We start from the raw sequence: 22597 nt of genomic DNA on the forward strand, positions 1-22597 counted from the left end.
GGGGGGGGGGGGCCTCAGTCCTGACCTGGAGCGGCCAGAAGAATCACACAATATCAGTACGATGAAAACAGCGAACAACACACACAGACACACAGACACCCACTTGCGACACGTCAATGCTTGGGTGTTGATTACAGACCTCATGTTGCCAGGTCTGCCCCTGCAAGTGGAATTTCACATTTGACAGAAAATGCACGCGGACAGAGGTGCAGGATTAGCGAGCCAAGGACCACAGGTGGCGTATGAATTTATAGTCGGTTTAAACTTAAAACACACTTCAAGTTTCTATTTACGACAGTGGTGTCTTTGACAAAATTACTGGATATTAAATATGTGCAAAACTAAATGCCACGTGGCATCCCGGGTCGGACCCTGAAACAGCGTAGAAAACTTCCACGGAAAACCAAGACCACCACTGGTCACTTAGCACATTTCTGTAACATCTTTGCAAACTTTTCTGTAAGTATAAAACTATTCAAAAACAAGCGTAGCTTATAAAACTGCACAAAATACTCGCGTGCATGTCAAGCACATTGTTTTGAAGTAACGTTTCCCAATGTGAATGACCTTTGCTGTTGGAAGGTGTTGGGGTCCGAGACTGAACCAGACAACTCACACGTGCGGTGCTGTCCCATGCAGTCCTGACATCCATCATCCCAGGCTCCTTCTAAATGCTGATGGGGTCCCCTACACTGGTGACCCAGAATACCTCCCGAACTTCCACAGCGGCTCCCCACAGGGCAGCGTCACTGTTGAAACAATGTATCCCGGATGTTCCTTAGGCAAGAGCCACTGGTTAGTAGGAAGATCTTAGTCCTACGCTGCCTAAGATTTCATGTTTAAGGTTAAAAGTCTAATGCCCAATATTACTTTTTCTGAACAGCCATCCAGCTGGACAAGACAAGCGACCTGGCGGCAGACCGTTCTGTGGTGTCCCCTCGCTGCAGTCACGTCCGAGCCGACCACGATGGAGAAGGCAGCTCCGGTCCCATCAGACCACAGCAGTGGATTTACAAGGTCACCGAGTCAGGGCTCATTTCAAGCGCCCAGCAGGCGGGGGCCATGGTGGGCGGCTGTCCCCCTGCACGGGGTAGGTGTGAGGCTCCACCATCATGGCGTGTCCCACTGCACAACAGATGTGACAGATGGGAGCCCTGTGCGACTGCTAGATGGGCCCGGTACCTGGGCCTGGGATCTGAAAGGGTACTTCAAGGTCAGGTCCAGCCTTCTGTGTGGCAGCGCTTGGGAGCCCGCCGCGGGCTGACCGGACAAGGAACCACGTGGACACACACACAGTCACCACCATATCAAATTTATTATTCCAATGGCACTAATACAGCTGGGGGTGCTCACGGTGACACTGCACAAAGTTTCCTGCCTTCTAGCTTCTGTCCAAAGATACAGGTCTACCCGCTTGTTCCTTCCCCCTTTCTGGGGGAAAATCCACTACGGGCCATTTACCCAAATAAACCTCTTAATGCGTTTGTTTGTTTTTTTGTTTTTTTTTTTTTTTTTGGACATTTGAGTTTCTGAAATGGAAAAAAAAAAACTGTTGAGTGTCCCATCCCGCCTCCCCCACCCCCACCGGCCAAATAAGTCCCTGCTGCCAGGGCACTTCTGTTGCCTCTGCTATCTTGAAATAAATATCGAAAGAAACGGCATCGAGTGTTCACGTTGAGTGATGGCACAGAGTGGGCCCCAGAACCCGTCAGGCGGAGCGTCACTGTGGACAGTCTCGAGGTGTCATGGAGAACGCAAGGGCTTACGTGGTCGATCACCAGCCGGGTGCAGGGGCTGTGCGGAGTCCCAGCCGGGAGGGCGGGCTGCAGGGAGGGCGGCCTACAACTTGTCCAGGAAGTTGTCCAGGGCTGGGATGCCTTCCTTCAGGCCCTTGCGCTTGCGTGTTTCGGCTACCACCTGGCTGGGGCGGCTGGTGTTGTCGAAGGGATCCCCGGGCAGGATCTGCCAGTGGTCGAAGACGCACTGGGGGAAGGCCTGGCCACCGGTGTTGGACCTCAGGTCAGCAGTGAAGCCTGCGGGAAGGGACAGGGCTCACTGGCGGGCTCGGGAGACCTGGCTCCTGCTGCCACCGTGGCAACGCCCAGGAGACGACACTGGGCACGTGGAGATCAGAGCCCGGTCACCCCGACCGAGTCACGCTAACGTTAACGCTACCCTGTATCTCCCCTGGGCCCTGCACCCAGATCGCTCGTTAGTAAGGGACACAGAGCTGGCCACTCGGGGGCCTCCCTCTGCCCACCCACAGTACGAACCCGAGCTACTTGCTGCTGGCTTCCATCTTGGTGCCAGGTTACACACCCAAGTCGCCTCCCCCTGCAAATTCACCATGTCCACGTGATGAGCAGACCACGTGATCCCCCACAACCGTGCCGGGCCCACCTCTGACGGGCAGTAGTTTGCAGACTCCATCAGTGTCTCCTCGGACCGGCTCTAGGCCTTGCTGGAGGCAAAACCGGCCACGCCCTCGACCAGGCTGCCCGGAACCGGCCAGCCCCCCCCCCCCCCCCCCCCCCCGGCAGCTGGTGAGGCTGCACTGGGCCGGCACTTACCGAAGGACTCGTTCACAGGCAGGTAGGCCTTCACGACAAACATGGGGGTGCCGGCCACCTGGGACTCCTCGAAGACGTGACCCCGCTTTCTGTTCAGCACACCATAGATGCCACCAACCACTTGCTCTGGACACTGTCAGGAAAGGACGGTTTTTAGCAGCTGTCGAGCAAGACAAGATCCAACAACAGTCGAAGGCCCAGGCCCCCCTACCTGAATCTCCACAAGGTAGATCGGCTCCATGAGACGGGGCTGGGCGGTCAACACACTGGCATAGAGACAGCGCCGGGCAGTGGGGATGATCTGGCCGCCGCCGCGGTGGATGGCGTCCGCGTGCAAGGTCACGTCGTGGACGTCGAAGCGCACGCCCCGCATGTTCTCCTCGCACAGGGCTCCCTGCGCAAAAGGGCGTGACCGCCATCAAGGTCCTGGGCCCGCTGCAGCCTTCTCCTCCAGAAAAGGTAATACAGCTCTACGCCAAGGCCCCCAGGGCCCCCCAAGACCAAAGTGTCACGTCCTACCCAACTCAGCCTCCCTAGGACGCTCTTCCCAGAATGCAACACCCTGAGCCCTTCACCCTCACGGAACACGGCCCCCACTCCCCCAGCAGGTGAGAGTCTCCTGCCTGTCCGAGAACCCCACAGGTAACTGATCCATCGTGAGCTGGACTCTCGAGTGGCCCCCTCACCTCTTTGGTGGCCCACTGGAAGCCAGCTACCACGCTGTCCTTGATCTCGTTGAGGTACTGCACACCCTTGGTGATGTCGGTGAGGACGTTGGGGCCGGTGCCGTCGGGCCCAAAGCACCAGATCTTGCGGGCCTCTGCCACGTCCCACTCGTACTTCTCGGCCAGATAGCGGGCCCGCTGCTTGAGCTCCTGGCGGGCGGACACCTCGCCCTTGTCAATGTCCTCGGCCAGGCCGTCGGGGAAAGGCCGCGCCTTCATGTACAGCCGGTTGTGCTTGTTCGGGGACTTGGACAGGCAGAGCACGTTCGACTCCTCGCTGACCGTCTCCCGATAGGACACCACAGGGTCGGATTTCTGCAAAAGTCGTGAGAAGGTCAGGCCAGCCCCGGGAATCAGTGACCGCCCCAGAAACACGTTCAGAGGCTCCTCCCGATAGGACTGAGTGTAACACACACACAGATCCAAGTTCAGTTCCTTGCCAAAGCAGGAAATGAAAACCAGAGCACCCAGAAGCCAGGTTGACCACGGTAACCTAACCGTCTGCCACCTTCAGGATCTCCAGTTAGAAACAGCTTTTAAAAAGCAGAACCCTCACGCTCCAACGTAAGACTTGGACAGCAAACGTATGCTACCGGTTTCCTAACTGCACAACTTCTCTGCCAGAAACACGTCAAGGGAAGAGGACGGAGGACCCTGCAGAGTGGAGCCTGAACCCTGGACTCGGCAACCTCTGCTTGCCTGCCGTGTACTGGGGACAGCAGGCCTCGGGCCAGGTGAGCCCGGGGCGGGGCCAAGCCTCACCTTGATGGGAATGCACGCGTGGTCCTCCTCCAGGTCCTTCAGACAGATCTCTAGGTGCAGCTCGCCAGCCCCCGCGATGATGTGCTCCCCTGACTCCTCGATGATGCACTACAATGGATGGAGGGAGGGTCAGCCCCCGGCCCTGACCCCAGGACACTCGGAACCCAGGAAGTTCCAGACCGACAGGTGGAAAGCAGGCTCCAGAAGCCCTCTAGCTGGAGAAGGCGGCCTCCTGGGCCCGGGGTTTTCAGGGAACTCCAGGCTCACGGGAAGCAAGAGCTCCCAGGTGCTTTTGCTGTTCCCAGCGTGAACCTTCCCCAATGGCCTGCTGCACGGCCAAGCCAGAGAGCTTCTAAGCAGCCTACGGAAAAGAGCGGGGACCCCCAACGAGAAACCAACCCTGCTGCACGGCAGCTCGGCAGGCGAGGTGTGTGCACACACCTGACCTTCCGAGTATTCGCCAGTCCCCGGCTCGGCGTTTGGCTCCGCCACAGGTAAACCGCGAACTGACCACCCCCGGAGGAGCGCGGCCCCGGCCAGGGCACCCACCCACCTGCACCATGGGGTCCGACTTGGCCAGGCGTTTCAAGCCCTCCACTAGCTTGGGCAGGTCGGCCGGATTCTTGGCTTCCACGGCGACCCGGACAACGGGGCTCACGCTGAACTTCATCACCCGCATGTTGTGGGCATGCTCGAAGGTGGTGATGGTGCCAGTCTTCACCAGGAACTGGTCCACGCCCACCAGGCCCACGATGTTCCCACAAGGCACGTCTTCGATGGGCTCCACGTAACGGCCCATCATCAGGATTGTTCTGGGGGAGACAGATCATCAGTGCGCCAGATCCCCTCCTTCCGGATCCTGTGGCCGCACCACCCCCAGCCTCAAATGGCGGTGTCATTCCCCGCCGGGACCCAAAGCCCTGGCTTCAGTTACAGTTGACATCAGCGCTGAGACCTCTTGCACACCAACGTGCTCATTCCTACCTACCGTTTAGGGCTCTACACCCAGCCCAAGGCTGAGAGGAGCACCAAAGACAGCTGAGAACCCGAGGCAGGCAGGGTGTGGGGGCCCCAGCAGCTGGCGGGCTGGAGGAGCTGGCCCTTCCCAACACCCGTAACCGCAGAGCTGGGAGACAGACCGTCACCAGGGGCCTCCTCTGGAGTCCGTGCCGGCCCTCCAGGTATGCGACCAAACTTTGGCCACCACCTCAAACTTGTGGCACATGTGTGTCTGAGTCAGAATACAGCTCTGCCCACTGCTTCCCTAAGCCTGTCAGCTTTGATGGTTCCTTTACCCTCTTGAGGCCGCACCACCTTCTGTCACCCATGAGGGGCGGGGGGTGGCACGGACCAGTCTGGAACATACCAAGAACTGCCAGGCACCTCACCTCTGGATGGGCTTCAGGTACAGGTCCTCCTTCTTCCCAGGTGTGTAGTTGGGTCCCATGATCCTGACCTTTAGGCCAGTGGACACCAGCCCCGAGAATACGCGGCCGAAAGCGTAGAATCGACCTTTGTCGGAGGTCGGCACCATCTTGGAAATGTACATCATCAGGGGGCCTTTGGGGTCACAGCTTTTGATGCCTGCGGTGTAAAAAAAGAGTCCCCAGAGGGAAGCGTGTGATTTCCTCAAACCTCACCATCCCAGGATCCTGCGACCGGGACCTTCCTACCACACGGCCACAGCCTGCTCCCACCCGGGGGTTGCAGGTGAACCTCACGTACCCATGGCTGCCTCGTCGTCCGGGGGCCCCTCGTACAGGAGCTCGCAGCGGTACTTCTGGGCCGTCACGGGGGAAGGCAGGTGGATGGTGATCATCTGCAGCAGGGCGTCCCCAGCAGGTAGCCAGCGGCGCATCACGGCCTACGGGAGGAACGGGAGGCTCAGGGACACCCCCTGCCCTCACAACCCTGAGCTCCAAGTGGCTCTAGAATACGCTCAGGTGCTGGGCTGCCCCTCCCAGAGAGACACCAACACCGCGGGTCTCCTGTCCACCCTACAGGTGGTGGGGCTGTGGCTCACGGACTAGGGGGCAGGGCCGGCAGCCGCCCACACTCACCTTCAAAAGCGGCTTGCCTTCTTTGTCTTTGTCTTCGCTGTCCAACTTGATGTCCAGCTTTTCAATCAGCTTTGCAGTCTCCTCCTTCTTGAAATTCATGATCGCGACGAATACCTAACGTGGCAAAAACAATACAGCATGTTGGGGAACATGCTGGGAAGCCTGAAGCTCCTTCCTGCCCCGGCCCACAGTGAGGGCAGTGCTGCAAAGTCCCCGCAGCCCAGCACTGAGGGCCTGGCCCAATGCAGGTCCCAGGAAAAGCAGAATACGTTGCCACAAAACACAAATCCGCTCTGACTTACACGCCACGAACGTGTTCAAATTCACGCTCCATTCACTAAACCAGCAAAGCCCCAAGCTTGTCTCCTCTCCCCTACCTCTAAACCCCCAGCCAGGGAGGTGGACTCCCCTCTACCTAGGAACCTGTGGTGGCTTGTCAGGGTGCGGCCCCAGGGGCCGAACCTCTACCACTGTGCCCTCACCCTCCTCCAGCAGCCGCCCTCCAACCCGGCTGTGCCCAGCCCCAGAGCATCCTGTCACCCACCACAGCAGGTCAGGGAACAGCTCCTCGGGACAGGCCCACGGACAGCCCAGGAGATGCACATCCACAAAACGCTCAGCTGCTCACCTTAAAGATAGGGTCCAAGATGAGCTGGCAGAACGTCCGTGGCAGCTTCTTGCCATCAGGACTGGTGGCGGACTTGCTGAACTTGCCGTTCGCTGGATCAAAATACCTGGCAGACGAGACCCAACCCAACCGTGGTAGGACCAGGAGAGACCCGAGGGGCCGGGGAATCAGTTGTGCAGAAGGAGCCCACTCAGCCGCCTCCCCACCACCGCCACCACCAGTGGACCCCCCCCCCCAGGACCGCAGGGATGCTGCAGACGCCCCTGCTCCTCACACGTGGCGCTCACCGGTCACCCCACAGCTTCTTCATCATGTCCTCCACTTTCTTGGCCCGCTCAGCAGGCCCCAGCTGGCCCTCGCCCTTGGCGGCAAACTTGGCCACGTACATCTCTGCAAACTGCTTCAGGGTGAAGGCCCAACCGTGGAGTCCCGACCCAAAGCCCACGGTCCCAAGTACAGGGTCGATCTGCAAGGGCAAAGGCGAGAGAAAGCTGTAAACAGACACGGACGGAAAACAAAGTCCCCGGGCGCGGTGGGCCTCAGACATGAGATTTCTTCAATAGCCATCAGGTCAAAGTGAAGAAACTTCCGTCATCATTGACAAGACCCAGCTCTGCTCCTCCCCTGGGGGTGGGGGGACCACTAGCAAACTACCCCACAGCTTCCCCAAAAGAAGTTAGCTTCAAAATCGGTCCAACCCCATTCTCGGTCACCCTAACGTTTCTGGCGAGCCCGCTCTCAGAACCGCCAAGAATCCCCAGGGGACCCTAGACTCACAACAGTGCTTCGGAGGGCCAGCACCTCCCCCCGCCCAGGAACAGTCACAGCCCCTCCAGGATGAAGAGGACTGTGGCTCCCCCAACAACACGTGGGATAAAAATACTGGGAACACCGAGGCGGACGGCGAGCTAGCCGAGGAACCCTGCGTTTCACCGGGCAAGCGACATACCATGATGTTGCCCATGGGGCCGCTCTCGCCCTCCCCGTAGGTGGAGATGATGACGTTGACGTTCTCCACGATGCGCTGGAAGGTCTGGTAGAGCTCCTCGGGCTCCAGCTGCAGCTCGAGCAGGGCGCGGTCCATCTTGTTCATCATCAGCACCGGCTTGATACGCTCGGCAATGGCCTGCCGCAGCACCGTCTCCGTCTGCACACACACACCTGGGGACAGGTGGCTCCGTCAGCCGGGGGCAGGACAGCCCCACGCCCCGAAGCACACGTGAGGGAGCCCGCTACTTACCAGACACACAGTCCACCACCACCAAGGCACCGTCGGTGACACGGAGGGCGGCGGTCACCTCCGAGGAGAAGTCTACGTGCCCAGGTGAGTCGATGAGGTTGATGAGAAAGCCGGAGCCGTCCTTGCTCTGCTTGATAAAGTTCAAGTCGTTCTCCGAAAGCTCATAGAAAAGGGAGATAGCCCTGAAGAGATCAGGACAAGTTGGGGCGGAGGAAAGACTCATCTCCACTGTCCTCCCCGTGACCCCTGGAGTAAGCCCAGCTTCGTGGGCAAGGAGAGTCAGCAGGGCTTTCTTCAATCCCTATGGGACTCTGGGGTCACCCGGCAACTGGGGTTCAAATCTAGAAAGAACGCTGAAATTTCTTTCCTCTCCCCGGAGGCTTTAGACTCCCCTCGCCAAAGCCATCGCCCTCCGCGGAGCAGGCCCACCTCCCTAGTACCAGCTGTAAAGACCAGCTCCTTGGAGCCCACCCGTCCAGCCCCCTCATCCTGGCTCAACACCCTGGACTCTAAACCTGGACCAGGTGACCCCAGACCACCTTTCACCCCTGCCCCCATCCACTCCCAACTGAAAGGAGCCTCAGGACCAACAACCCAGGCGAGCCTCGCCAGTTACCGACGAAAGACAAGCAGCGGTTACGGTCAGTTTGCTTGGGTGTCACCGTGGTTGGCCGAGGCTAGAGAAGTCACTGGGGACGCCCTACGCAAGGGGGCTGTTTGACGGCATCCTGACCGCCCAGGAGCACGCTCCCTGACTTCTCCAGGCAGTGCCCCAAGAGCCCCTTGGCCTGGAAAGGGGGACGCCCAGGGGCAAGCCCCCTCCCTCCCCAAGACTCCCCACCCCCGACACCAGCCAACCACCCCTGGGCCTCTCTGGTGGCAGCAGCTTCCCCTCACCACACCGAACCCCACCCTCACTCGTCGTTCAAAAACCCAGCCCCCAGGGTGTTCAACCCTCCCCCAGCAGCCTCGGGAACAAGCTGGTGCCTGCTGTCTGGGCCCCCCCACCGGCCCAGGACCTGGGTGAGCACCTCCCCTCCCCTCGGCACAGGGCACCAAGGCTCACGTTGACTTAATGGTGATGCATCGCTCCTGCTCGTCCTTCCGGGTGTCGGTGAAGCGGGTCTCCCCGGCGCGGGCGGAGGCGATGATACCAGCCTTGCACACCAGCGAGTCCGTCAGCGTGGACTTGCCGTGGTCCACGTGGGCGATGACGGACATGTTTCGGATGTTGGCCTTCTTGTCCATGATGGCCCGGATCTGATCTACTGTGAAGTTCACCTGGGGGGGGGGGGGGGGGGGGGGAGGGGGAGGCTCAGGCCAAGGCAGGACGGCCTTGGGACTTCCATCGATCGACTGCGAGGCCACGGCCAGGGGTGGCCTGGACCTGGGACAGCCCCAGCTACCACCCGAACGGCCCTTTGCCGACACCCTCTTAAAGAGGCCACCTGTCCCATCTCGAAGCGCCAGATCCCACTTGTCACTTAGAAGCAACAATCCAGATCGAGGGCCGGGGAAAAGGCCCCCAAGTGACGGGATACACCTGTCCGAGGGCCGCGACAGCTCCGTCAAGCGTACAGGAGAGTCAATACTCCCCCGAGAACCCCAGCCCTGTAACCGCAGAAGTCCTCCCCAGCGTCCCCCAAAGGGCGTCTTTGAGACCCAAGGTCACCCCTGCACCTGGGGGTCAGACGGGACCACCCACCCCAGGAGGTTTCCACCCACGCCTCCCCCGGGGGTGCGGACAGCTGGCACAGCCCCAGCGCCGCGCCAGCCTCCGTTTCCCCGCTCCCCTGTCAGCCTTTCCCAGTTTGGACGCGCGGGGAGGACACGACGCCGGACCAACGCCACACAGCCTTACGAGAAGAGCTTTCTCAAGAGGTCCTCGGCTCCCCCGTTTTCCCCCCTCGCTACCACCCGCGACACCCGACGGAACACCAACTCCGGCTCGCGACCCGCGGGTTACATAAGGCAGCTCCCCTCGCCCCGCTCCACACGGCGCCCGCCATTACAGCATCTGCCACATCATCATACCCCCCTCCCCCCCCCCCTGCCCCGACTCTGCCCCAGCTCCCAGCCGGGCCCGGGGTCCCGGGAGGCGGCGGCGCCCCCGGAAGCGCAGAAGGGGCTCGGCGAACGGCGCGACGCGCAGACATGGCGGCGGCCGCTTCCCCGACCCGAGGCCCGCCGGCGCCGCCATGTCTCCTCCAGGTCTGGGCGGCCCCGGCGCCCCAGACCCGGGAGCGCCGGTCCCGCGGAGGCCCCGCCGCCGTTCCAGGCCACCAGCCGGACAGCGTTGCTCACCATGGTGGCGGATGGCGGTGGATTCTCCCAGGCAGATCCGAGCGGGGCGAGCCGCGCCAAGGATGGCGGCGACGACGGCGGAAGAGAACGTTGACGTCAACACCCGACCTTTTATAGGCAGAAGCCGGTTGGGCGGGTCATCTGACCGCGCTGCGGGGGCGGGGCGAGAAGAAACGCCCTGCGCAGGCGCAAGGAAGCGCTCCTCCGGTTAACCCATTAGACGCGGGTGCGGCTGCCGGAGCTCCTGGGGGCGGTGGTCTACTGGAGCCGGGTGCCAGCCTCCGGAATGCGATCCTCAGGTGCAAAAAGCGCAGAGCACCGTTTTAGCTGAGACTGTTAATCGGAGTAACGACATCAGCTTGCAAAATGCCAAGCGCTTCTGTTAAAAGCCCTTTGCAATGTGGGAAGTGTCTGTGGATTGTACCGAAGTCAATGTTCTGGTTTTGCGCTTATGTAAGATGATCCCACTGGGAGGAGGTGGAGGACGGCTACTCGGGACCTCTCTGTACTATTTTTGCGACTACCTGCCTATAATTATTTCAAAATAAAAACCTTTTTTGAAGGCACGTACTAATCACTGATTTATCCCGCAAAGATAGATTGGTTTTTATCTATACCATAGGCAATGGGCTAGGTGTAGTCGCCATAGCGATAAACGAAACACCTCACTAATTGCACCACTGTACCCGTTCTTACAGTAGGTACTCGGATTTTTCTGTGCCTCCTTTTCTTCATCTGTCAAATGGGGTGATCACTGAGGGAGAGTAAGGTTAAATACATTCGAAGGGATTAGCACCGTGCCTGACACAGCACTCGATGTAGCTATTTTAATTAGCTATCATTGCTATTAATACAACATTTATTTCAGGGGCATAGTTTGCCACTTCTCAGGCATGGGGCTCAACGCTTTCCAGGTGTAATCTCATTTGCTACTTCATTTCCTCTCTAGCGGGAGGTACACAAGACTATTTTGCATTTGTGTCCTAATCTGACCCTGAGAAACTATTGCATTTCAGATCTTTGGCTCGAGGGAACAAATTGGCATTCCATTCGGTATCTTTATTCTTTATATAGAGCCAAGCCCAATGCCTGGTACATAGAAGACCCTTAGTAAGTATTCCTTATGTCATCCCCAAATGATATTCCCGTTAGCACAAAGAAACCCCTGGGGTAAATCTTCCCCTACACTCGTGCTCTCCAAAGGACTGCACTGCTTTTCCTCAGATAAGCACCTGCAAAAACCAATGCAAATTGGAATCTGAACTCCGAGCCTGTGCACTCCTTCCCACAAAAGCTTTGCGCATTTTGCTTTGTAAAGCTCTGTCCAGTCGTTGATTACATTTACCCTCGGGGTTATTTCGGGGTCTTTGAACACCTACAGCTGTGTTCATGACACATTTTGATGTTAATTTTACAAGACGAATATGCATGCGCCGTTTGAAGGACACGTTTCCAGTAGATGGGTTTCCATTCTTTTTTTTTTTTTTTTTACATTTATTTATTTTTGAGAGAGAGAGGGAGACAGAGATAGAGCACAATTGGGGGAGGAGCAGAGCGAAAAGGAGACGGAGAATCCAAAGCGGGCTGTAGGCTGTCAGCACGGAGCCCGACGCGGGGCTTGAACTCACAGACCTTGAGGTCATGACCTGAGCTGAAGCCGGACGCTCAACCGACTGAGCCACCCAGGCGCCCCTCAGGGCTCCTGTTCTTAGTTAATTTCTATCTTAATGTATTGCGCGCCCACTGTGTCCTGGGCTCCGTATTAGACACTTCGCAGCACTTCCTTTCATTAAATTAAGGCATTTCAGAGATGAAAAGCAAAGGTTTTCGTTAAGAGGGGGTTCAATTTGCTCTCACGTGAGCAGAATGCTTATTACGAAAACTTAGCGTAAACTGAATAAGCCGGGGAGAGTTTAATGAGGAGAATAGTGAGATTGAAGTCCTTCCCTCCGCTGCTACTCTTCGTGGGCACGTGTTCAGCCCCACAGCTGCCGGCATGGGACCAGCGACACGCATGGTACCTGTCCCCACCGCTATTCCCAGACCCACGTTCAGCAGAAGCCTGGGGAAGGTACCGGGCTTCAGCAGAGAGCAAAAGCAGCTCCAGCCAGGTTCAGGGTCTGCAGTAATAAATACAGGCCGAGGTAAAGGGCGGGGAAGAACCAGGAGAAAAAAGTCGCCTCTGCAGGGAGGCTCAGCTGCGCATGCGCCAGCCAAGAACTCTGTACCTCCGGGAGGCGACGGCAGCGGCCCCTGCTGACCAGCCCCCGCCATTGCACGCCCCTCGTATCTGCCTTTTGATGCACTTGGAGCATTTATGGAACGCCGGCCACCGCCCTTGAAATCAGTGAATTCACGCAATCTCCCGATCACACCCTGGGCTTTGGCTGAGCTCCTTTGTGCAGGAGATAGTTGAGGCTCAGAGAAGTTAGAGGATTCGATAGGAGTCTCACAGCAGATGAGAGAAGAACCCAGCGACTCACAAAGTCACGGTTTGCTGGTGTATTCATGCAACCGAAGGTTCTTCAGCCTCAGGAAGGGAGGACGTCCTGCCACCTGCCACCACGTGGATGGGCCCGGAGGACACTATGCGCAGTGACCGAAGCCAGACACAGACACGTCCTGTGTGACCCCACTCACAGGAGGTCCCTAGAAGAGTCCCGTCCACAGAGACAGAGAGTGGATGGTGGGAGCCCATGGGGGAGGGCGGGGTGCCCAGGGGGTGGGGAGCCAGTGTTTCATGGGGACAGAGTCTCAGTTTGGGGAGATGGAAAGTTCTGGAGACGACGACAGAGGTGGCTGCACAACAGGGTGAGCGTGCCTGACGCCGCTGAGCTGTGCACTTGGAAATAGCTGAGAGGGTGAATTTTATGTTATGTGTATTTTACGACCATAACAAAAAAATGAGTTGAATCAGGGAGCAACTCTGCCCCACTACTATTGCCTGGATGGGTTTCAGATGTGGTTCAACGGAAGCCAGACATCATGAGTTTAAATTCTTTTTTTGTTTATTTATTTTTGAGAGTGAGGGCGGGGGAGGGGGTGGATGCACGCAGGGGAAGGGCAGAGAGAGAGGGAGACAGAGAATCCCACAAGAAGACAGCCATCCGCAAGTCCACAAGAGAGGCCTCGGGAAAACCAGCCCTGTCGATGCCTCGATTGCGGGCTTCTAGCCTCCACAACTGGGGACAATCAATATCTGGGGTTTTTTTTTTTAATTTTTATTTATTTTTGAGACCGCGTGTGTGCACACAAGCGGAAGAGGGGCAGGGAGGGGGGGACAGAGGATCCAAAGTAGGCTCTGCGCTGACAGCAGAGTCCCACAAGGGCCTCGAATTCATGAATTGCGAGCCCATGACCTGAGCTAAAGTCAGAGGTTCAACCGACTGAGCCACCCAGGTGCCCCCGTATCTGTTGTTCAAGCCCTGCCGTGTGTGGTGTTTTGTTATTAAGCGCACAGCAAACGAATCCAGCTCCCGTGATGGGACAGAAACACTAGGCTCGACGTTCCAACTACTCCTTCTACGAATATTTATTAGCACCTAATACTTATCGGGCAGGGCTGGAACCGGGATTAGGAAAGCGGATGGTTTCCCTTGGGCACAAAATTTAAGAGCGCTCCAAAAACCTCAGCCGCACCGTCAGTGCAGAGCCCGATGCGGGGCTCGAACCCACGACAGGGCCAGAGTCACAGATCTTTCCCCTTGCCTCGGGGTCCAGCATGGCTCTTCCGTGGGTCGTTCTGCTAGAGGCCCGTGTGGAAGCAGCCATGGGGAGAAAGCACGCATGCTGCTCTCCGGGGAGAGTCGTCCAGTTTCAGGGGAGTCTGGCGAGGCCAACCGGTGAGAACAGCAGCTCCAGGGCAATGCTGATGTCCAAGGTCCCTGAACAAGGCTCTAAGGAAAAGACAGACTTGCTTCTCCCCTCCAGAGGGGTTTTGCCGTGGGAGCTGTAAAGCCCCAGTTTACAGAGGCTTAAACCGACAATCCGACCATCCCGGAGGACAAGGAAAGGTGACAGTCTGGTCTGGGGCTCCCAACATGCCCTTAGGGACTTGATTAGAGCCCTAGGCAAACCGGTTCGCCTTTCTTTGCTTTTAAGCTGCTCCTGGGACCTCCAGCCCAGGCTTTCCAGGGGCCCCACCCCTCCCCACCCACAAAGACACCCATCAGCTGTGCGGCCTGGCTCCACCTTTTTTTGCCTGGAATTCTTCACCTCCCTCAGACCGGGAGCTCCTGGGTTTCCTGGTTGTCTCCTGGGAGCTTGTGATGTAAGACAAAGCGTCCCTGCCTTCGGGGAGCTGATTGGCTGGTGGAGGAAACAGTCAGTCAAATATTTGCACAAATTGAACCTTTCAAGTTGGGTGGGAAGGAGAGAGAGACCGAGCAAAGGAGAGGGCAGAACAGGGCAGGGCTATGATCTAGCCTGGGGAATCAGGCTAGATTTTGGGCCACACAGCTTCTCACCTCTGCTGCGTCACCACCACAGACACCCTACACGAATGGGCGTGGCTGTGTGCCAATAAAACTTTATTGATGGATGCTAAAATTTGACGTTCATACAAATTTTTTTTTTAATTTTTAACGTTTATTTATTTTTGAGACAGAGAGAGACAGAGTATGAACAGGGGAGGGGCAGAGAGAGAGGGAGGCACAGGATCCGAAGCGGGCTCCAGGCTCCGAGCCGTCAGCCCAGAGCCCGATGCGGGGCTCGAACTCACGGACCACGAGATCGTGAGCTGAGCTGAAGTCGGACGCTTAACCCACTGAGCCACCCAGGCGCCCCCATACAACTTTCGAAAGACATGAAATACATGTCTTCTAACCACATAGATTGGGGGGTTTGCTCTTTGTGAATTTCGGGCATGTTGAATCACGCATTGTGGCCTCGTCTCAATGCTATATTTTTCTTTTGAGACCCTGGCACAATGTATTCGCCCGTTTCACTGTTGGTGGGCATCTGGGCCGTTTCCAGTTTGGGGCAGTTTCGACTCACGCTGCTATGGAACATTCTAGCGCATGTCCCAACAGCATTTCTGTTGGGGACATACCTTGGAGTGCAATTGCTGAGTCATACAACCATGCCTGATTTCAGCTTCAGTGGACGCGTCCTTTTACCAAAGTGCAAACCAGGACGATTTTGAAAGTAAAAGGGATCCTGATTTAATTATACCAGGATGATGGCTGTAAACCAGGCCGGTCCGGGGACCCTGGGATGCATGGATCCCCCAGAGAATAGGGGAGCATATGAGTAGAGACCCCAGTGAGAAGAACCCCTGATGTATGGGGCAATTCTGTCCCCGCGGAACGCTGGGCCGTGTCTGGGGGACATCTGTAGTTGTCACAAGTAGGAGGGCTCCTGGGAGCAAGAGGGCGGGGACCGGGGATTCTCAACACCCCACAGTGTCCAGGATGGCCCCACTTTAGAGAATGATCGGGTCCTGAATGTCGTTCACAGTGTTGAGAGTGAGAAAAAAAGCCTACATGCGATCTTTTTGTTTTGTTTTATTTTAATAACGTGCTCTAGGGGCGCCTGGCTGGGTCACTCAGAGCATGTGATTTTTTTTTTATTTCTACCTTGGTGTTTAATGTTTATTTTTGAGAGAGACAGACAGAGAGAGTGGGGGTGGGGCAGAGAGAGAGAGGGAGACACAGAATCGAAAGCAGGCTCCATGCTCTGAGCTGTCAGCATAGGGCCCGATGCAGGGCTCGAACCCACAATCAGATCATGACCTGAGCCGAAGTTAGACACCCAACCAGCTGAGCCCCCAGGCGCCCCTAAGAGCATGTGATTCTTTAAAAAAAAAAAAAAAAAAAATTTTTTTTTAACGTTTATTTATTTTTGATACAGAGAGAGACAGAGCATGAACGGGGGAGGGTCACAGAGAGAGGGAGACACAGAATCTGAAACAGGCTCCAGGCTCTGAGCTGTCAGCACAGAGCCTGACGCGGGGCTCGAACCCACGGACCGTGAGATCATGACCTGAGCCGAAGTCGGACGCTTAACTGACCGAGCCACCCAGGCGCCCCAAGAGCATGTGATTCTTGATCTCGGATCGTGGGTTCTAGTCCCACATTGGGTTTAGAGATTACTATAAATAAATACACATATACATACATAGATAAGTAAATAAATACATAAATAAATAAAATGCTCTCCATTTTTCTAGTGTGAATGATATTTATCTACCCTGCACATATCTAGTGGATACCTCCTGTCTGCCAGACATTGACTGAGGAGCTGGGGACACGGGACAATCGTCCCTATCCTGGTGGGGCTTATATTCTAATGGGACTGGCAGGGAGAAGCATGAATAAATGAATACAGTGTATGGTTATGTCAGATGGCAAGAATGCTGGGAAGGAAGGTGAAATAGAGTTAGGGGCTGGGAGGAGTGGGGACAGATGGTAATACACACTTTATATGTTTAAGGAGATAGCAGAGATCTGAAGATCAGGGAGAGAGCAATATGGGTGCCTGGGGAAAGGCATTCCAGGTGGGAAGAACATGTGCAAAGGCCCTGGGACAGAACCATGGCCTGGAGTGTTGAAGGAATGGTAAGGAGGCCCTGTGCCTGGAGCAGAGTGAGGGAGAGGGTGAGAGGGAGGAGGGTAAGGGAGAGGGTGAGAGGGAGGAGGGTAAGAGAGGGGATAGGGCAGGTCGTGTAGGGCCTTGGGGGCCCCTGGGAGGATTTGAGCTTTTACCTCCCTTGATTTTGGAGCCCTGGAGGGCTGTGGGCACAGGAGGGCAGGGCCTGACTTGGGTGCTCACGGGTGCCCTCTGGCGGCCACTGCGGGGAGGACGGACTGTTGGGGGGGTTGGGGGGGGGGGGGGGGGGAGGAAGGGAGAGCAGACAGCAGTGGGTAGTGTGCTGGTCCAGGCAGGAGATGATGGGGGCCGAGGAATGGGTCAGGAGATGTGGTCGGGCTGCGCATTGGAGTATTATTATGCCTTAAAGAGGAGTGAAGTTCTGACACATACACAGTGTGGATGGGCCTAAAAAACAGTGCTCAGGGGCACCAGGGTGGCTCAGTGGGTTAATCATTCAACTCTTGATTTTGTCTCAGATCAGATCTCACGGTGTGTGGGTTCAAGCCCCCCATTGGGCTCCGTGCTGACAGCTCAGAGCCTGGAACCTGCTTCAGGTTCTGTGTCTCCCTCTCTCTCTGCCCCTCCCCTGCTTGCGCTGTCTCTCTCTCTCTCTCTCTCTCTCTCTCAAAATAAATAAACATTAAAAAATTAAAGAAAATATGCTCAGTGACACAATCGACGTAAAGTTCATATAGCGTATGATTCACTTTATAAGAAATGTCCAGAACAGACAAATCCATTGAGATAGAAAGTGAGTCTCTCCAGGATTTCTTTTTTGGGGACCTAGAAATGTTTTAAAATCAAATATGGGGGCGCCTGGGTGGCTCAGTCGGTTAAGCATCCGCCTCCGGCTCAGGTCATGATCTCGCGGTCCGTGAGTTCAAGCCCTGCATCAGGCTCTGTGCTGATGGCTTAGAGCCTGGAGCCTGCTTCGGATGCTGTGTCTCCCTCTCTCTCTCTGCCCCTTCTCCACTTGTGCTCTGTATCTCTCTCTCTCAAAAATAAATAAAATGTAAAAAAATTTTTTTTTAATTAGAATAGGATGATATCAGAACTCACTCTTCACATAAACACCTTGATTCTTTTTTTTTATTTTTTTTAATGTTTATTAATTTTTGGGACAGAGAGAGACACAGCATGAGCAGGGAAGGGGCAGAGAGAGAGGGAGACACAGAATGTGAAGCAGGCTCCAGGCTCTGAGCTGTCAGCACAGAGCCCGACGCGGGGCTCGAACTCACAGACCTCGAGATCATGACCTGAGCCGAAGTCGGACGCTTAACCGACTGAGGCGCCCATAAACACCTTGATTCTATGTATTTCACTCCATCCCCTCTGCCCCCACCCTGGTCCAGGACGGCATCATCACTTCCCTGGGTGACCACACTCACCTCCTTCCTGCTCTCCTGCCTCCACTCGTGCCCCCCACAATACATTTTTCACAGCTGCCAGAAGGATCTTTGTAAGCACAAATCCTACCTTACCCCCACGTGCTAATTTTCTGTGTCCCCTTTCACTGGGCCGTGGTGCCATATTTTGCCCAACATGATTCTGGACGTTTCTGTGAAAGTGTTTTCGGATGAGATTAACACTTAAAGACAGTGGACTGTTTTTGTGTTTGTGCTAAGCAGGCCCCTGCCAAGCAGGTCCCAGTCCGGGACACGCAGCGTACCTGTAAAATACTATATAATGTACGTGTTGCCGTCAGCATCTCAAGATCTTTCTTTTTTTTTTTTTTAATTTTTGTTTATTTTTAACAGAGAGACAGAGCATGAGTGGGGGAGGGGCAGAGAGAGAGGGAGACACAGAATCCCAAGCAGGTTCCAGGCTCTGAGCTGTCAGCACACAGCCCGACGCGGGACTCGAACTCACAGACCGCGAGATCATGACCTGAGCCGAGGTCGGACGCTCAACCGACTGAGCCACCCAGGCGCCCCTCAAGATCCTTCTTTTTGCTTCGGCCTCCCTAGAATATTGCCTTCACCCTCATAGCCCAAGATGGTGCACCACGTGTCCACATTGCATCCAATAGGAAGAGGGAGAGAGGAAAAGGGAAAGGAAGTGTACATATCACTACCCTCATTGGCCAGAATTTAGTCACATGACCACGCCTAGCTGTAAGGGTTTCTGGGAAACGTAGTCTTTATTCTGGGAGGCTGTGCCCAGCTTACACTAGGAAGTCCTATTACTGACAGAGAACAGATACGGGGGCACAATTCATCGTTACCACCCTGTGATAATGCTAAGAATTCTGTAAGCCTCGCCACCTCTTGGAACACCCAGCACACATTTTTCTGCACATCACGCATTTCCTAATTTACCAGTGCAGAGCTTGGGACGTAGGCTAGAATTCATCTCTGCGGAATATATTCCTAAAAGTGAAATTGCCGGGTCAAATTGTATGGCTACTTCTAATTTTTAATAACGACACGAATGTCTAGGGGCACTTGGGTGGCTCAGTTGGCTAGGTATCCGACTCTTGGTTTCAGCTCAGGTCATGATCTCACAGTTGTGACGGTCGTGAGATTGAGCCCCCTGTCAGGCTCCACGCTGAGCTGACAGCACAGAGCCTTCCTGGGATTTTATCTCACCCTCTACCCGTCTATCTTTAATGTTTAATAAATAAACATTAAAATAGTTAAAAATTAAATAATAACATGAATACCTAATATTATACATGGGATCTAATTACATACACAGCTGTTAAGTTGCTTCTAATGTTTTTTTATGAACATGTATTTTATAAAGTGCTCCTGGGTGGCTCAGGTGGTTAAACGTCCAACTTCGGCTCAGAGCAGGATCTCGCGGTTTGTGAGTTCGAGCCTCGAGTCAGGCTCTGTGCTGACAGCTCAGAGCCTGGAGCCTGCTTTGGATTCTGTGCCCCTCCCCCACTCATGCTCTGTCTTGCTCTGTCTCTCAAAAATAAATAAATGTTAATATATACATATTTTTAAAGATTTTATTATTTTTAAAGTTTATTTTATTCATCTTGAGAGAGAGAGAATCCCAAGCAGGCTCTGCACAGTTACCACACAGCCCAATGCAGGGCTCGAACTCACGAACCATGAGATCATGACCTGAGCCGAAATCAAGAGTCAGATGTTTAATGGACTGAACCACCCAGGTGCTCCTAAGATTTTATTTGTAAGTAAGCTCTACACCCAATGTGGGGCTTGAACCCACAACCCTGAGATCAAGAGTCACATGGTCCACCAACTGAGTCAGGCAGGTGCCCCTATTATGAATTTTTTCAAAGGTACCGTGGTGGACAGACTCTTCGAGTGCCCCTGCCAATCCCCGCCTCCTGGTATTCATGCCCTTGTATAATCTCCTCTCTTCGAGTGTTGCTAGGACCTGTGACTTGCTTCTAACTAACAGGAGACAGCGGAGGTGGAGGAAGTCGTTCCTGTAAATAGGTTACCTAGGATTGCAGTCTCCAGCATGTGAGTTGTCTCTCTCACTCGCTGGTTGGGATAGAGTGAGCGTTCATGTTGAGAAAGTTCCCGTGACGGGTCCTGGAGGGTGGCTTCTAGCTGACAGCCAGCCAGAAGCTGAAGCCCTCAGTCTTCCAACCACAAGGAACTGAATTCTGCCCATGACCTCAGCACATTTGGAAGTATGTCCTTCCTCAGTCGGGCCTCCAGATGAGATCACGGCCCAGCACGCATCTAGATTTCAGCTCAGAGTCTAGGAAGGAGAACCACACGGGCTTGGATGCCTGAACTACAGGAACTGTGAAACTGTTGTTTCAAGCTGCTGAATGAGTGGTTATTTGTCACACAGCAATAGCTACACATTGAAGCATGAAGACTCATCATGTATCACTCACAGGTACTCAACAATGATCAAGCTTTTGCCAGCTCGTAATAATAATTCCTATTATGACATCCCTACTCTATATTCGAATTTTATGGAATTTCTCAATAATGTTATTTTACTGTTTTCTTCTTCTTTTAAATGTTTATTTATTTATTTTGGGGGGGGCAGGAGGGGCAGAGAGAGAGGGGAAAGAGAGAGAGAGAGAGAGAGAGAGAGAGAGGGAGAGAGAAAATCCCAAGCAGGCTCTGTGCTGTCAGCCCAGAGCCTGACTCAGGGCTCGAACCCACGAACCGGGAGATCATGACCCAAGCCAAAATAAAAAGTCGGACGCTCAACCGACTGAGCCACCAGGGGTGGGGGTGGGGGGCCTAGGCCCTTAGGAAAAAAAGAAAACAACTTTTTACTTTGAAATAATTACGGATTCGTAGGAAGTTGCAAAGATAGGACAGAGAGGTCCCCTGTGCCCTTCACCCAGGCCCCTCCCTACGGTTGCATCTAATGCAACTACACTACAGAAGCCAGGAAGGGGACGTTGGCATAATGTGTGTCTAGCTTTGTGTCATTGGTGTATACAATCTCATAACCACCACTGTCACCAAAATACAGACCTATTCCATTCCTCCAAACGTCTTCCTTTTGCTATCCCTTTTCTGTCTCCTCTACTCCGCTCCCCATGGCCCAGCCCTCAGGCTGTTCCACTAATCTCTGTTCCGGTTCTCCAATTTTGTCAGTTTGAGAATGCTGTATAAATGGAATCACACGGCGTGTAAGCTTTGAGATCGGCTCCCCCCCGCCCCCGCCACGTAGCGTAATGCCTTCGAGATTATTTTGTCCCTTCTCCATTAGTGGTGTAAGAATACATCACAGTTCTAGGGGTGCCTGCCGGTGTCCGTCGGTTAGGTGTCTGATTTTGGCTCAGGTCATGATCTCACGGTTTGTTAGTTTGAGCCCCGCGCCAGGCTGTGTGCTGACGGTGTGGGGCCTGCTGGGGGGGGGGGTTCTCCTTTTTCCTCTCTCTGCTTCTCCCCGGCTTGCACTTTCTCTCTCAAGACAAATAAATAAAAACTTGAGAAAGGCAAAGATAACTTTTTTTTCTTTTTTATACTTAAAAAATGCGTGAAAAATATACATAACACAAAATTCACGCTCAATTCTATTCCATCAGTCAATATGTCTGTGCAGAGGCCAGCACCACACTGTTTTAATCACATAGCTTTATAGAAATTTTGAAATCAGGAAATGTGAGTCCTCAAATTGATTCTTTTCTTCTTCTTCTTTTTTTTAAGATTGTATTTGCTATTTGGGGTCGCTTGTGATTCAACACTAATTTTAGGATGGATTTTTCTATCTCTGCAAAAAAGTTGTTGGGAGTTAAACAGGTACTGCATTGAATCTGGAGGGCAATCATTTTGGAGCCTATTGAAATCTTAATAATATGACGTGGGGCAGGCAAGGAATGGGAGAAAATATTTGCAAATCATGTATCTGATGGAGGGTTAATGTCCACAATATATAAAGAACTTCTGCAGCTCAACAACATAAAACACAACCCAATTAAAAAAAGGTGGGGGGGGGGGGAGCAAAAGACTTGAACAGACATTTCCCCAAAGAAGACATACATGTGGCCAATAAACGCATGAAGAGATGAGAAATGAGCATGAATCCTTAGGAAATGCAAATCAACCCCCCAATAAGGTACAACTTCACGCGCATTAGGAAGCTATTGTTAAAACAATATGAAAGGTGGGGGGCTGGGTGTCTCAGTCGGTTAAGCTCTTGGTTTGGGCTCAGGTCATGATCTCATGGGTTCGTCGGTGGGAGCCTCCTATCGGGCTCTGCACCAACCGCATGGAGCCTGCCTGAGATTCTCTCTCTCTCTCTCTCTCTCTCTCTCTCTCTCT

At 54.5% G+C, this 22597-nt stretch overlaps 1 protein-coding gene and 1 non-coding gene across 2 annotated transcripts; both read right to left on the bottom strand.

Moving 5' to 3' along the window:
* Window positions 1-1296: 1296 nt before the first annotated feature.
* EEF2 (eukaryotic translation elongation factor 2) lies at window positions 1297-10392 on the bottom strand. The gene is made up of 15 exons (XM_049639625.1): window positions 10290-10392; window positions 9052-9266; window positions 7986-8167; window positions 7695-7906; window positions 7033-7211; window positions 6746-6851; window positions 6118-6231; window positions 5783-5921; window positions 5446-5641; window positions 4611-4869; window positions 4058-4165; window positions 3257-3610; window positions 2782-2964; window positions 2571-2703; window positions 1297-2033 (listed from the first exon to the last, which is right to left on the bottom strand). The coding sequence occupies exons 1-15, from the start codon at window positions 10290-10292 to the stop codon at window positions 1840-1842; spliced, it is 2577 nt and encodes an 858-aa protein (XP_049495582.1). The 5' UTR covers window positions 10293-10392; the 3' UTR covers window positions 1297-1839.
* On the bottom strand, window positions 7283-7347 carry LOC125931159 (small nucleolar RNA SNORD37). The gene has a single exon (XR_007460409.1). It is a non-coding gene; the product is annotated as a small nucleolar RNA SNORD37 (small nucleolar RNA).
* Window positions 10393-22597: the final 12205 nt, after the last annotated feature.

Source organism: Panthera uncia, chromosome A2, assembly GCF_023721935.1.
Source record: "Panthera uncia isolate 11264 chromosome A2, Puncia_PCG_1.0, whole genome shotgun sequence".
In the NCBI taxonomy this organism is placed as follows: domain Eukaryota; kingdom Metazoa; phylum Chordata; class Mammalia; order Carnivora; family Felidae; genus Panthera; species Panthera uncia.